Source organism: Eremomyces bilateralis, assembly GCF_010015585.1.
Source record: "Eremomyces bilateralis CBS 781.70 unplaced genomic scaffold P152scaffold_9, whole genome shotgun sequence".
Taxonomy (NCBI): Eukaryota; Fungi; Ascomycota; class Dothideomycetes; order Eremomycetales; family Eremomycetaceae; genus Eremomyces; species Eremomyces bilateralis.
This window is the reverse complement of record NW_022985075.1, coordinates 714,619-730,167: the sequence shown is the minus strand read 5'-3', so window position 1 is coordinate 730,167 and position 15,549 is coordinate 714,619. Positions and strand designations below refer to the sequence as shown.

General features: G+C 54.7%; 5 protein-coding genes across 5 annotated transcripts; 2 read left to right on the top strand and 3 right to left on the bottom strand.

Annotated features, from left to right (window-relative positions):
• Positions 1–1,660: 1,660 nt before the first annotated feature.
• On the bottom strand, positions 1,661–2,253 carry P152DRAFT_347200 (uncharacterized protein). Its single transcript, XM_033675379.1, has one exon. It carries the CDS (start codon positions 2,137–2,139, stop codon positions 1,828–1,830), a length of 312 nt encoding a protein of 103 aa, XP_033534332.1. The 5' UTR covers positions 2,140–2,253; the 3' UTR covers positions 1,661–1,827.
• Positions 2,254–5,262: 3,009 nt separating this feature from the next.
• P152DRAFT_396970 (uncharacterized protein) lies at positions 5,263–8,222 on the top strand (the record flags this gene model as incomplete). The annotated part of the gene is made up of 3 exons (XM_033676388.1): positions 5,263–5,771; positions 5,825–6,230; positions 6,288–8,222. The coding sequence occupies 3 exons, from the start codon at positions 5,263–5,265 to the stop codon at positions 8,220–8,222; spliced, it is 2,850 nt and encodes a 949-aa protein (XP_033534331.1).
• A 1,211-nt stretch (positions 8,223–9,433) lies between these two features.
• On the bottom strand, positions 9,434–11,095 carry P152DRAFT_396763 (zf-C2HC5-domain-containing protein; the record flags this gene model as incomplete). The annotated part of the gene is made up of 2 exons (XM_033676375.1): positions 9,434–10,012; positions 10,100–11,095. 2 exons carry the CDS (start codon positions 11,093–11,095, stop codon positions 9,434–9,436), a joined length of 1,575 nt encoding a protein of 524 aa, XP_033534330.1.
• A 1,188-nt stretch (positions 11,096–12,283) lies between these two features.
• Positions 12,284–13,727, top strand: P152DRAFT_346637 (uncharacterized protein). Its single transcript, XM_033675376.1, has 2 exons — positions 12,284–13,472; positions 13,600–13,727. Exon 1 carries the CDS (start codon positions 12,484–12,486, stop codon positions 13,366–13,368), a length of 885 nt encoding a protein of 294 aa, XP_033534328.1. The 5' UTR covers positions 12,284–12,483; the 3' UTR covers positions 13,369–13,472; positions 13,600–13,727.
• On the bottom strand, positions 13,439–13,723 carry P152DRAFT_458514 (uncharacterized protein). The gene has a single exon (XM_033679483.1). It carries the CDS (start codon positions 13,696–13,698, stop codon positions 13,543–13,545), a length of 156 nt encoding a protein of 51 aa, XP_033534329.1. The 5' UTR covers positions 13,699–13,723; the 3' UTR covers positions 13,439–13,542.
• Positions 13,728–15,549: the final 1,822 nt, after the last annotated feature.

Here is a 15,549-nt window from a genome sequence, read left to right as displayed (position 1 = left end):
CATGGTTCCCGGGACGATTGTATGTAACTACTTGCTACAGATAAGGCGTCTGGTTCCGCAATGGGAATTTCGGCAAATATTGAACGTCAGTCGACTCAAGAGGATAACAAAGCGGCGAAAGTGTCTGAGACCGACAGGATGTCGTCCTAATATCCAGCGCACCTGAGCACGAAAGGTCTTCAGCTCAGGACTGCGTGGACTTCGGAGTGGTCAGAGCGAGTTTCCCATCGCCCAACGCGTGGGCTCATTGGTAGGATAGGGATGTTGCTGTGTGACATTCGACAGGCACCCGCGATAACTTATCTGGTCCTGGAACCAACGAGAAGAGATTTTTTTTAACTCGGGTTTCAGCCCCGTTGACTTGGATTCCTGGAGCATATAAACTGCTCTCTGTCCTGCTCTTTTCCTATCTGTATTATTGAGAGCCGCAAGCTTCGATTCAATTCTATCGTTCAATCGGTCAAGGAGACTTCAATTCGCGCCTCCACGTTCAAGTTTATCACGTGTGTACATTCATGCCAGGCTGTCTAGGAGCATTCCACTTGATAGGTCGTATGAAATGGATGGCTGTCTGCATAACATCATGAGCCAGCCTCGAACCAGACGTGGGCTATCTTGATTCCCCCTCATATTAGATCCGCCGCAAAAAGGTCCTCTTCATCCATTGTCGATTCCTCCAGGCTCGGAGGTATTGATCCAACCCCCAAAGATCTCGGACCGAAGTACGAACTACGAAGTCGAGATGAAAAGCATGGAGGTCTACAACCCCAAATCTGCCCTATCGTTGATGACGTTGCTTCAGGTTTGACGGAGGATTCCGACCGCCATCGATCACCCACAGGGGCTCACTCTTTTCGAAACGCTGCCGAAGAAGAGCAAGTTGCGAAAACGGAAGACATGAGACATGAAACGCGGATTCGCTCCCCTTCCGGCGCCACGGAGGGACAATCGAAACGACCAGCAGCCCAGCACATGCGAGCCCCCCGAATCCTAAATTGCGACGTGGACAACGGAGTTGAACGGTGAGAGATTGAAGGAGATGGTCGAGATTCGCAGTCCAAACTCCCAGGTCAGCATCATTGCCCATTGGATAATTGGACCGACTCCGAAAAAGGCACATGGGCGGTGGAAGCAGGACGGGGAATGTGGGGGTACGTCTATTCCCATTCCAGGGGGTTATCAGAGTGCCCAGTGCGCAAGATGCAAGCAAGTCCGTGCCGAAGGCCCCCCACGCGGCACGCGGCACGCTTTCCCAAAGGGCAAACCGCCCAATCCCAACCCCAAGGCTCAACCGCTGAACTACCGAACCGCAGAAGCTCCAGGATCCACCGGCCAGTCGCACCTGCTGCCAAGAGCCAGCAAGGCAATGATATCCTTGACCTTGTCCCCGATCCCATCCCTGCCATCATCCCTGATCCTTGAACGCACCCACTATTTTGCTGCCCTCCACTTCCGCGTCCTTATCGATCATCCTGTTCCAGGCTTGCAGCCCACGAGAGTCGAGACTCGAGACAGCCAACTCATCGACTCCTCATTTTGAAACTTTGGAATTTTGAAGTTCGAACCTCCAGCAGCAGCAGATTGCAGCTCACTATCACGCCGCCACGCCGTCAGTCGACTGTGTCCGTCTGATTGTCCGTCCCTAACTCCCTATCCCCGGCTTCTGATCTCCATCGAAGCCCCAGGCCAGTCCCCACCGCCATCGCTTCCGAGCCTCAGTCCTGGAATTCTATGACGGCGGCGAAATTGTCAGATTACAGATTGCACGACACCAAGGATACCCGAAGTGGTTAGGTATCCTGTCAGGGCATCCTATTCGGCACGCGACTACTGGCCTGTGCGGCGTGGGGTCCTTGACGGGGCACTGGAATCGCAAGAAGTGTTTGAATATTGAAACTCGGAATAGCTTCTGCTGTTGTTCTCGAAGGTTTGAAGCTCCTCAAACCCGAACGATCCGGCACGGTTACCACTTACCAGATGTTGAAGATACTGGACGCTGGTCATGTTGGTCGGCAAGCTGGCGACAAAACTGCTATGAATGATCATCTTCCTCCCATCATCATTGCGACCGCCGATGCTCTTGAAGCCGGGCAAAGAGCGTAAAGTCTGATGTGAATCTACGGTAGCGACTGGTCGCATTGTAGTTTGTACCACTGAGGACTCCCTGGTCCATCACGACCGGTGCTCGACTCGGCATCGGTTCTAATACACCGATGCCTGCACGAACCGCCAACCCCACTATGATAAGTTAGGTATGGCCGGAGAATTGTCTAGCTGGAGTCAAATATTCCGGCGTACAGGTAACGAAACCAAAATGCGACCGTTCCGCATCCATGAAAGCCCAAAGGTTTAGGTATGTTCATTCATCATTGACTTCGTTCGAACTGGACGGTGGAACCTTTGGCGGTTGGGCCCATGGCGCCAATATATGGACCTCTCCTTGACGGACGTTCGGCTGCCATAATCGTAAATACTTTCCTTGTGAGTCTTGGTTTCATCTTCGTTCCGTGATGTAGGATTGACCAGGGGTGGCTGGTGACTTGGTGAGGACTGACCGAGTGAGGAAATTCGGACTTCAAGCGTTGGGACTTGAGGACCGAATCACCGAAACCATCCGAGCCAGTCCGCACGCAAATTCCAATATCCCCGAGATGCATCTCTCTAAGTTAAATTAAAGCCGTAACTAGCCAAATCTACACCCAGCGAACGGAAAGTTGGGATAGATTAGCTCCGATATTTGCACGAAAACAGGTCAATTCGGGTGAAACCGGGGCGGGAGGCGGTGGTTGAGTTTGGGACAGTGTGGTTCGTTGGATCGCACCAATTTGAGAGCGCCTCTAGTGCTCGACTCTCCAGAGTCTAAGACCATCCCATGTGAGATATGACTCGTAAGTCGTAAGTCGTCAACCACCGAAGACGGCGTGCAGCCTCGATGGGGCTTCCCGGTCCTTAACTAGATCGGTCGGGCCGAAGATGTTTCATTGAATTCGATAGGATGACGGCAGCTTTGGATAGGAAAAAGGTGGGTCCTAAGTACTCATTACGGAATACTGTTTACATGTACAGTACATATATTCGGATCGGAACTTGCATGGAGGAACCGAATATAAAACATCTGTTCATTCTGATGCACACTCCCCTAGTGGAGTGTTCTGGACAATCGTAATTCCACAACGGTCGGTTCACTTCAGGTTTGGCACGTGAAGAGGTGCCCCGCTGATGATTCTCCCAGAATGATGTAATCATGTCATATCAAGATCTAAGCTACAATGGCAAACTGCAAAACATGGTGTTATTGTTGCCACCGGGCGGTTCGGAAGCTATTGAGGCTCCATTCGACCTCCCTTAGCCTTGGACTTGGGGTTCTCGGGATGGAATAGTCCCGGTGGCTTTCTGGTCGCATGAATTCAGTATACCGGCTCAAGCCAAGGTTAACAACGGCTTCGATTCCTATAGACACCGAGTGCCGGTATATTCGAAACGAAGGTCAACTTTCGAAGGCATCCTTGGTGAAATATGCATATATTCACCGCCACCAGGGCAGTAAATTCACGGCCAGGGATCCCCTCCCACATGTAGTCCACCCCGGTATCCATCACTCATTCATGATACCGGGAGGCGTCATACTCATACCGGTCAAATATTTACCGGATTAATAAAGCTCTCTTCCACTCGATTGGCGCTCGCTGTCTCAACTCGTTGGTATGTATGGAATAGGGCTACGTGTAAACTATAAGAGGGTTCGGATTTCGGCCGGCGTATGGGCGCAGTCCGAACTCAGGAGATCATGTCCGGTTCCAACGAGAATACAAACATGTAGATGAGGACGCCAGACGGGTCGCATACTTGCATGCCATGTCTGCAGCGAAGCGACGAACGAATCACATCGGACATAATTCATCGGTAGTGGAGAGACGGCGGCGAGGGTTCGAACTTCTAAGCGCATTTCGAGTCCCTACCAAGTACGTACCAGGCTACCAGTGTTCCACCAGTTTGGTGCATCTTCTAGAGTTGTGTTGAACGCTAACGTTGCGTTAGTGCTCGGTGGCTGAGGGTTGGTGAGGATCTGAGGATCTGTCCGTGAGACTTGGGGAATGAGGTTCGAGGGACGAGATGAAGAACGCAGAGGGATCGGCGGAGGAGTCGGAGAACTTAGGATTGTGTTAGGAGAGGCTCCTGAAGTCCCGATCCTTCGTTACTTTGAAGATGAATCATGAAAAAGGATCTTGCTACTAGTAATGCAGAATGCATAATTCAAGTCCAAGTATCCAGAACCTTACCGTAATACCTGGTGTCGGTACGGTAATATTCATACTTCAAGACCATATTATTATTCTGTACTTCAGAATCCCATCTTGAATATCAAACTCTTCCTACTTCTCTACTATCCAAAGACTCTCCAGAGTGACAAGACCAAAGAGCTAAAAAAGAACCTGATGACGATTCGTGGATTGAATAATATTAGCAGACTGGAACTAAGCGGGGATTATTGCCACCAGCCCACCACCATCTTCAGTTCATCTCACAACCACCCCCAGCTTCGCTCCTCAACCCGGACGCCTCATCCCACTCTCTCCCACTCAAAACCACCAGGACATCCAGTCCATCATAATATTTCGGGAGAATAGTGAGAATACTAAGCTGCGCGCAACACCATTAGAGTAGCGGAACCCTGGCGTCGGTCTTTAGTGCTGCTTGTGGGCGTCGCCCGTCGCTCAACCCCACCCCTTCACTTCTTCCTGTTTCCGTTCCCAGTTCCCATTGTCGACCCTCACTATTTATTAATCCTCCTCTCCAACGTGAACGTCTCCATCAAACCTTGACCACCAGAGCCCAAAGGCTCGAGCTCAGAGACCAGAGACCGGAGTACCAGGGGACCCACGCACCTGCAGCCTCATCGGCGTCGCTAGCGTTCTACCCAAGGGCAAATTATACGGCTTTCAGGCCAACCTCGTTCTTCCATTTGGTCCCGATCGCCTCCTACTGGCCGCGCTTGCGACCAGGTTGACTCCCGGATTCCCCTACCCTCCACTATTATCATCCGGCTGCCCGTTGTCCCTCTCCATTTCCATCTCCCACCATCCCTCCTCGTCGGCCTGGAGCTCGCTGTCAAGCGGTAGAGTACGCAAAGGAACAGAAAAAGAAACGCCTTTCCCGTCTGCGTGCCGACGTGCGTTCAGCATCACTGCGTTTCCCGTCCTGCACGTCTCAGCATTCGCACCCGCAACTCCGGGGACTTGCGCAACATCTCCTTCGGCAACGATGTCTGGGGCGCAATATGGGGAGCGTGGGGGAGAGCGCTCTGTCTCACAGACCAACAACCTCTTTGCCGACAATCACCTGTCCCATCACTCGCTCCAGCAATCCGGCATTGGAGGCTTCCCTCTCGAATCCGACTCTCTTCCTTCATCATCTCCAAGGCGCGTACATTTCCTTCCCGACCACGCGAAGACCTCATCGTCGTCATCCTCGAACGCCCAATCTCTCACCTCCACCGGCACGCTAGACTCCAATCTGGATTTCTCATCCACCGACACCACCGTTCGGCAGGGAATGCTCTCCCAATCGATTTTCCCCACATGGAAAGATGACGCCGGAGGCGCCGACATGAGCAGTCCGGAAGATATGCAGCGGAAAGATCCATTGTATACGCAAATATGGAAGCTCTACAGTCGGACCAAGGCGCAACTGCCGAATTCCGAACGCATGGAGAATCTAACCTGGCGGATGATGTCCATGAACCTCAAGAAGATGGAATTGGAACGCCAAGGGTGTGTACATGGCTGCTCCATTCTTCCATAACCATGATTAACTCCCTCATTAGGCTCGCTCGCAACGGGACCACACCCTCCACTGCAGCCGGCTCCGGCAAACCCACAGCTAAACTGAGCGTAACCAGCGCGCCCAGCGGGATTGCTCAATTGCGGAAGGCATCCGACCAGCATGTCCCTCAGGCTGAGCCCATGAACTTGGACGACTTTATCATTTCCTCTTCGGTTGGGTCACCTGCAGGACTGCCACCATCACCTGGTTCAGAGGGCAAAGCTGCGCAAGCGTCCTCGCACTCGATCGCTTCCGCCATCCCCATCAGAAGGCAGCAACAACTTCAAGATACCGATTTCCATCTAGCTCATGCTTCTGCTCCTGCGTTACCGCCGAACGTCCGGAAGGACGAGGAGTTTGGCTATGTCCATCGCCACGTCCGCAAGACCAGCATCGATGAACGTAGGGTTCGTATCGCCGGAAGTAAACATGCCACTGTGAACTTGAGTTCTAACATTCAGCAGCCTCGAAAACGACCGGCGGAAAGCTCACCGCAGGTGTTCCCTGTTCATAACGTCATGATCCCCGACGAAGCCAACTCGGAAGCTGCCATGGGCGACTATTCCCTTGACCAGCAGCAGCCGCACGGCTTGGCAATCAATTCCTTGGAAAGGCAAATTTCCCAGGTTCCTTTCGACATCCATACATCCTTTGGACTCGACCATGACCCTATCATGAATTCAGCGGGCCCGATTCAACAACACTTCGCCTTCTCGCCCGTGGGTTCTCCGGCCACCAACGCCCCTTTCAATGTCTATAACCAAACCGCCATGGGATCATCCTTGAATTCCGCCGACTATTATTCTCCGCCAGGATCCACCTATCCTTCTGCCGCATCGACACCACAGCCTCTCGCCGACGGGGAACATATGTATTTTGACCGCAACGGTATGGACATCCGCACGGGACGTATGGCTAGTGGATTCGGGCAGTATCGTCCGTCCAACCTTTCCAATCCCGTGCCGGCACCGTACATGTTCGATCCGCAAAGCGAAAACATGTTTAGTGCGATGAGCGCATCTTCGTCCATGTCGAACTTTCAGGCGCATTCGTTCCCAGGCTCTGCCCACGTCGAGCCGAACCAGGTGTTCCACCACGATTTTGCGAATCAGCGCGTATTGCCGCAACATCCGCCTCGAAATGCGGAGCTTTTCACCTTTGGCGGCGACGATGAAGAGAACGACGAAGAATCAGGAGACGCTTTCGCGGACCGCACGCTCGCAATCCCCCATGACTATATTATGGATGACCCTAGCATGGAGCTCAACGCCGGACTGCAATGGGAAACTAATCTGACCAACCAATTCAATCCCACTCCGGCGCGTTACCCGGCGGGGCCTCCGCGAAAATCGGTCACCATAGGACCGACCGAGATGATGCCGTCTCCGCAAGAATGGACCGCTGGAGGATCCAATATGGGACGCTCCCAAGGGTCGGCAGTGTCTGTGAGTGATATGCGGAATCGAAGCAACGATCCGCGCCGTCAGCAGAAGATCCCCCGCACCTCCTCCACGCCCAACGCCGCAGCGTTGGCTGGTCACCTTCAGCATATCCATCAGCGTCCGCAATCTTCTCCCTCATCACCACCCGAGTCCGGCTTCAGTTCTGCGGCTCCGTCGCGGCCAGGCTCGCCAGGAGGAAGTAAACCCGGAGACCAAAGTGGCCCGCCAACGACCTGCACGAATTGCTATACCCAAACGACTCCATTGTGGCGTCGGAACCCAGAAGGGCACCCGCTTTGCAACGCTTGTGGTCTGTTCTTGAAATTACACGGCGTTGTGCGTCCGCTTTCGCTCAAGACGGATGTCATCAAGAAACGAAATCGGGGTAGCAACAATACGATGCCAGCGGTGGGATCCGCATCCACCCGGTCGTCGAAGAAATCCTCCCGTAAGAACTCCATTGTCCAAACCCCCGCCGCTACCCCACGAGCCGCGAACGAGTCCGAGTCCCCCAAATCTGGCACTGGTGGCCCTCTCACCAGTACATCAGCAAACTCTACCGCGATGGGAGCGACCGCGGCCGCCAACAGCGCAAAGCCCGGCGTCGTACCCATTGCCCCTGGACCACCAAAGCCGCAGCAGGCGGGTGCTGGCGCGGTTCCCTTGCGCGGCCTCAACATGGGCCCCAAACGATCCCGCCGGCACAGCAAAGTCGGCTCCCAAGACATCGACATGGAATCGGCGGACGACACCGCCGGTAGGGCACCGGGTGGCCTCACGCAACACCCACACGCGGCTATCGCTCAGGGTCGGAGACGGGATCACAGCATCGCCCAATCGCATGGAATGGTGTCGCAGCCGCCGATGACGGTCAATATGGCGAATATCACGCAAACGCCGCTGGTTGGAGCGCCGGCTGGGCCACAGGAATGGGAATGGTTGACGATGAGCTTGTAGAAGCATCGAATCGTTCCAGACGACTCCTTGCAGAACGGGAAATTTGCAGCATGGGAGCTTGCAGCATGGGCTATGCGAGACTCCTATATTCCTCGAACAACCGATCCCCTTGTCTCAATCACGTCGATTTTTGCAAGAGGGAGAGCGCTCCGGCTTCATACTCCCGCATACTCCCGTCATATCAGCCGATACCTTCATTTGCCGCTACCTTCACGTCGACGCCCGCGATTGCCATCGATTAGGAGACGTATCTGTCTCGGCTCTACCCCCCGAATACGATTTACCACCGTCTATCTTATCAACTCTGGCTGTGACCGAGGAGGCTGGCGCTCTGTCCACAGCCTTTGGGCGCATTCGATATTTCCGGATGCGCCCACGGTCTTCTCTCCAGTGATACCCCTCCATAAAATATATCCATGGGATTGTTGCACATCCCTTGCATCGACGGAGGAGGCAGGCGCTCCGTCTCCCATTGGCGTCGTGTTTAATCGGGGGGTTTGGGATGTTCATCGAACATTTTGCATCCCCTCCTTCCGCTTCTCTTCATTGATATCCCTGGGTTTCTATTTGCTTTTGCGGCCCTTTTTGGATTTGTTTAGAACCCACCGGTTCCAGGGAGCCCTGATTTGTCCTGTGTGCATCGTGTAGACTCCTACATGGGTTCCTGTTCGGTCGTGGTCACTACACGGATATCATACGGGCAGGAGTGGGCTCCACAACGTTTTTGCGATTTGGTCAATCGTTACTACCCAGGCGCTTCGCTCCCGTTGTCTTTTCGCATTTCTCGTCGTGTTTCTTGCGCGCGGTTGCATCTAGGACTACAACTGGGGAGGCCCGGTCATGAACTTTTCACTCGCATAGAGCACGAAGCTGGTACTAAGGCGCGTTGGAGGAACTGTTTGCTCGAGGTAATCGATGTTGGACCCTCTATCTCGAAGGATGAAGCTCACCGCACCATTTCTCGTGCATGTGTTTGCTATCCCGCTTGGGCGGTATGGTGGATAGGCCCTGTTGATATTGGGGCATTGGGATCTAATAGAGAACATATGGCACTGGTTGATGATGGTGATGAGGGTGTAGATTTAACGACTCTAAGATAGCTACGATCTGTGCACAGTCAAGGTGCGGACGAAATCTAGCCTTCCAATATTTTTGAAACCATATCCCCTCGCCTCTCGGCGTGATCTATGTGCTCTAGTTGAATCCCACCATCAGTCCGACTCGTCCAAAAAATCATCCTGCACCCGCCTCCAGCTCGATTCTTTCTCGTGAGCCTTCCCTTTCGCCGCTGATCCAGAAACTTTCGCGACCGGTTTGACCAACTTCCCCCTCAGGGGATTGTCACCACGCATATGGGATTGATTCTCCTGCTCAGCGATGTCTTCAATATCCCCCTCCACCTCCTCTTCACTCTCCTCGGGTGCGACCACCGGTTCATCCAAGACCCGCACCCTCCGAATGACCTTCCCACCCTTCCCCACATCCAGCTCCACCACTCTCCTCCTCTCATACTCCGGCCGTGCCCGCGCCTCCATCTTCCGCAACACGCCCTGCTGTCGTCTCAGCTCCTTCGCGCGCTCCGCCGGACTGGCCCACACGTTCGTGCGCGTCATCGCCGGCATGTCGAAGTCCGCTGCCTCGTCGTGAACGCGCGTCCGGCGGGCGTTCTCTGCCTGGAACTTTAGGAGGTTATCGCGATGCTTGGTCGCGGTCGCCAACGCCGCGTCCATCTCGGGTTCCTCGGCGCTCCGCGTGTCGCGGTCGGAACTATACGGTGAGGCGGTCCTTGACTGCACCGTGGAAGACGGCGCAGAGCTCGCCCCGAGGAGCCCCGGCTGCGACAGCCCCGCATACCCACCTCTGCCGCCCCTCGCGACGGCCGGACGGTGGCGGGCAGCAGCGTTGTTCGCGTCCATCCGCGCCTTCCCGCGCTCCTCCTTCAGCGCCCTCAGCATTTCCTGAACGTCCACAGGGCCGAGCAGCGGCGTGCCGCAAGACGTGCAGGGTCCCAGCCCTTCTTTCGCGCAGATGATCTTGCCGCACGCGAGGCAGTTAGGCGCTGCGGCGAGGAGGGGATGACGTCGGGCCTGGCATGAGCACTTTCGAGCGGCGTCCGGGGCGGATGAGAGGGTGGGGTTGGTTTGGTTCTCGAGGGAGCGGATGGCGGAGTCGAGGTCTGATAACAGGGTGCTGGCTCCTTGCATCGGCGTCCCGCCGGTGATATGGAGAGTCTGGGCCGCAGGGGGTTTTGGATGGGATTTTGGTCGAGAAGATGGCCCTGGGGATGACGTCCGAGAGAGTGCGTCGGAGACCAGCGGCCCCGCTGCAGACGGCGGCAGTTTCCCTGGCCTTGGGGATCCCACATTCGAGCGGGCTGCGGGAGATGCCTCTCTCGTTGAGGCCTTCGTCGATGGTCCCGAGGGCGATTCGTTCAGTGAAAGCGCATCCGACAAGCCGGCGGAGTTCCCACCGGGCGCTCGATTGAACGCCATGTAGTCTCCTTCGCCCTTCTTGACGTACCCGCCCGTGACATTTCCATGATTTTCTAGGCGCCTGACCGCCGGGAGCTTATTGAACTGCGCGCCTCCGCGTTTCTTTCTCGGTTTCCCTCGCGGTGCTTCCAGAGCTGACGACGACGCCGTAGCATTCGGCTTGCTAGACCCCGGTGTCGATTTTCCTTTCGGGCGCCGGACGTTGAATGACGAAATGAATTCGAATGCTTGTGGGGAGTCGCCTAGCAGGTTTTTGAGGTGCTCGGCAGCTTGATCCGATGGTAGCGACTCTGAGTATTCCAAGATTTGATGAAGAGAATCGTCGTCTAACGGCAGTAGCCGCGAAAGCGACGTCTTTGCCCATACACGGAAATCTGACATGGTGACGGAGATCAACTTTGTTTCTAGAGACTTTTAGTCTTAATGCCTTGTTATGAGACTGTCGAGATATTCCCGCCTGGGTATGTAATTGAGGGTATTAGAGGTGCATGAATGTATGCGCACAATGAAGAGTGCTGACCTTGGACCTCGTCATGCCTAACTCCGTTGAGACATTGAGCTGATTTACTCGGCCAAAGTAATAAGCGAAACACTTTTTGATAGTAGTGGCGACAATGTACGAATTGATAATTGGCTATGTTCATTTACGTTATTGCTATGTTATTATAGAACGGCGCAATGAGTGTTCAACTAGAAGGGTTCAATGATGATTTCTGCTTATCCCCAGGGTGGTCAATATCATTGATGAGCTTCAGTGAAACGGCCTGCCTACCATGGACCTCTTGATGGTTACGTCGGTAGGTAAATTATGGTACCTTTCCGGTGTTAGAGGAGGATATAATGTGCCTTTCATCCATGGTGGCAGGACAAGATAACTATCATTTCACCACTCCACCTGCCTCCCTCCTAGTCCGTATATTATAGTCACGATTCGACGTCAGAACATGCTGGGCCAGCATTGGACACGTCCTTATATTTCACCGAAATGACCCACTCAGTTGATGATAAGAGGCAAAAAATGTTTAACGTACAGCGGGATTTCTACCCTCCATGCGCCTGTTTTCACCATCCGTTGGACCATCACCATCCCAGACAGATTTGCATGCCTCACGCTCGATGATAATAATGCCTCCCTCCATCCCCCAAACCCCATCCGCCACGCAAACACTACAATCGACAAGACCACCGCCATCCAGCCCATATCAGATTAGCCTCTCCCATGCCATCATCGAACATGCGCAAAGTAGAACCAAGCAGAACCAAGCCATTGCATACCGCGAAAAAAGAAATGATGGGAGCTTTGCAGCTATATCTCGATCTAGGAAATCAATTTCGTCTTTTGGGGAAAAAAAACGTGCCATCGTTTGAGACCGACCGAGGAAGAAAACGCCGGGAAACGCGAAACGGAGACGGCGACGGCAGGTCCTTCCGTATGGAGCGGGTTGCCCGACACTCTAGCTATGAACGGCGACCCCTCCACCAATAGAACAAATGATCCGCAAAGGTCAAAGGCTTCGACCGGAGGAGAGGCGACCGAGGTGAGGAGATGAAATGCAACAGAGCAACGAAACCATTGCCGGGAAACCGCGGACAGCGTGCGAGAAAGACAGACGAGAACCTCCGTTGGGCACCCCAGATGCAAAAACAAACACGCTGCAGATAGCCTCTTCCCATTTATACCGAAACCGAAACAATAAGAAACACCCGAGGAGAAAACCACGACTGACTGGATTCCTTTTCCGAGCGAAACGGGAACCATTCATGGATCTATGCATAGCGCATACCCCGGCCGTTCACCGCTGGCCGAACGATATGGGCGAGCCTGCTCACGCACCATCGATGAAACAATCCCGTCTTCAAAGGACCTCCACGATCCCCACCAGACAACAGCACCACCGGACAACTTACGGCCGCGAAAGGCGGCTCAGCATGTCCCGGTCCGCGTTGCTCCGCTCACCAGAGCCCGCCCCATCGGAAACGATACTACTGATGCTCATGCCAGCACGCTGACCATTTGCGCCCGACTGACTGGGTGGGCCATGCGGCGCAGTCGGCGGGGGTGGCGGCGTTCGTCCATCGGCGGGGCGCCCCGCATAGGGTCGCAGCGATGGATCTGTCGCGGCTCCTCCGTGGTACGGATAGGTGGCGGAGCCGGGGGTGGACGGACCCATGGCGGGGGATGCCTGCGAGTGCGGCGAGGCGGATGCGCGCGGGGGGTCGTGCGGCGGATACGCGGTGGGAGGGGAGGGGTGCGCGCCGGGCGCTGCAGCGGACGCGGCGTAGTAGGGCTGCTGCGGGGCGGGAGGAGTGTGATAGGGGATGGTCGAGGTGGAAGCTGGAGAGCCGGTAGAGTTAGCGCCAAGGGCTGTTGGATCGGGATACGTGTATTCAAAGTCGCGAGGAGTAGCACTGGGGGCCCCGTTCCGGGGGATTTGCGCTGTCGCGCCAGGATTGGGCGGGGGGAGGGTGGGGGTGTGCGGCTCGTCAATTGGTCTCTTCCTACCATTGCTGCGGTCGTCGTATCCTTGAGGAGGCGGCTGGTACGCCTGCGCTTGTTGAGGATACGGCGAGGTCGGGCTTTGCACGTACGCTCCCGCCGGGGGTGGTGCAGGGCGCCCGAACGAGTCCTGCTGCGGAGGCAGCGGATTTCCTAGAGGTCCGTACAGTTGTTGATACGGTGGAGGCGGGCCCCGACCGTAGGCGGCATGCACCGGCACAAACGCTTGCGTATTGGTGTTGGAAACAGGCATAAAGACGCATTCCTGGTTGAACCTCGTGCAGTTGGTGCATTTGCCGTCCTCCGAGGTGTCAAAACCAGAACAGCGGATCTACCGGGGGGACTCTGTTAGCATTGGCTGGCAACAGCGGGAGAGGAAATGACGAACCTTCCTGCGACGACAGTACTTGCATGCAATTGCGGTCCTCTGTCGAGGAGCCGTCTGAGATGCGGTGGAATAACCCGCAGGATACTCGGGATGGTTCATGCCGTAAAGCTGGTGCGGGCCGGGAAGGGGTTGTTGGTACTGAGGGCGTTGGTAGTGGGCGTGAGGAGGCGGAGGGATGCCCTGATGCTGATATGGAGATGCGGTGGCCATGTTCGCGCGAGGATCGATCAAGGGTGGTAGGGAGGATGTCTTGAAAATGCAAGTGTCAGCTGAAGTCATTGTCCATGCACGCGTCGTTGCCACTAGGGTGGAACCGCGGTATCAGCGAATCATTGCACTTACAGCCTGGGGTGGCGGAGGATGATAGGCACCGTTCGCAGCGGGAGCAGAACCATGCGGTGGAGGAGGAAGTCCTGTGGATGGCGGCGGCTGCTGCTCACCAGGTTGCGGATGCGGAGGCGGATGCGGAGACCAATATGGTTGTTGGCCCAGAGGCGAGGGGACTTGAGGATTCATTTGAAGATTCGGACGGAGAACCTGGCCTTCCTTCCACCTAATTAAGTAGTCGAGGATCGGCCCGCGTCGGTCATAGCCTTGTGCAGCCGGTCAAGAGATGGCGTGGCACAACGAGGTCGAGGATGACGTTCTGATCGTGGGTTGCAGACTTGCAGCGCTCCAACACCGTTGTCGGCAATGTGCGGGAGAATAGATGTCGCACACGAGGACGTGCAGGACGTGACAGGACTGCAATTAAGCGCCAGAATCCCCCCGTACCGTATGTAAGGTCGGAGCGAACAAGCGATGCAGTGTAACCAGGTGGTGAGGTGAATCGTTTTACGGGTTGCGAGGCCAGTCACTTGGTCACACACGGTAGCGGGCAAAGGAGACGGAACGGGTGCGACGGTAAGCTGAATGGAGACCAGACAGGATGAAGGATAGGAGGATTGGATGGAATCTGAGTCGTGGGATGATTGATGTAAGACGAAGGGATATGGAGTGTCGAAAAGAAGAAATCTGGTTGGTGAATAAATAAAGAGGGAGGGTGGATAAAGAAGTTAGAAGAAGAGATGGAGGGAATATGGATGGATGAATGGTGCGTATGGATTCTAGTTGAAATGGATGAAGGATGACAAGTGACCAGACTAGTAGTGATGACTGACCACTGGACGAGTGGAGAGACGGAGGGAGGGAGAGCGAAGCGTAGGCTCGGAAATCGAGGGGAGGGAGAGGAAGAGAAATATGGTTCAAGCGTGTCCCCAGTCCCGAATGGCGGGTTAATGGGAAAAGAACGCAGAGGAATTGGGGAAAAGGTTGGGCAGCGGGAGAGCGGATAGACGGGAGATGCCTAATGGACGGGATACGGTACGGATTATGGAGTCATATTATGGACTACGGGTACGAAATAGACGGTAGATGGTGGACGGTAAACGGTAGAGGGGACGGTAGACGGACGTGACGGGACGTGGATGGGAGTAGCCATGGATCGGTCTTAGAGGAAAAGGTTAGAGGAAGAAGTTAGAGGTATCAGCTACGTATCAACGTATGGAATAATTAGCTTAGGTGACTATAATTCCATCCCATCTGCACAGTTGCGCACAGAGCCAACGGGAAGGACCGACGAGTTGCCGCCGTGCAGCTTTTGGGTTTGATAGGGGGGAAGAGACTACAGGTGATTAGTCGGGTATTGTATATGGATCGTACACCCATCAAGGACCTCTAGGGACGGAGGGGTGGCCCGTAACCAGGCAGCTTTGCAACAAGTACAGGCTCCCTGCACCCTAAACTCTCCCTAATTAGACCCTCTGGAGTATGCGGTTTAGCAGTTGAGATGTATCTTGGTAGCTAATATGGATGAAATGTCGATTGTCGATATATGTTGAAATATTAGCTTGGATGCATTGTGACGAGTTCACTACTGCACTGTTCCTCGGTCCTTACCCAGTAGGCTCT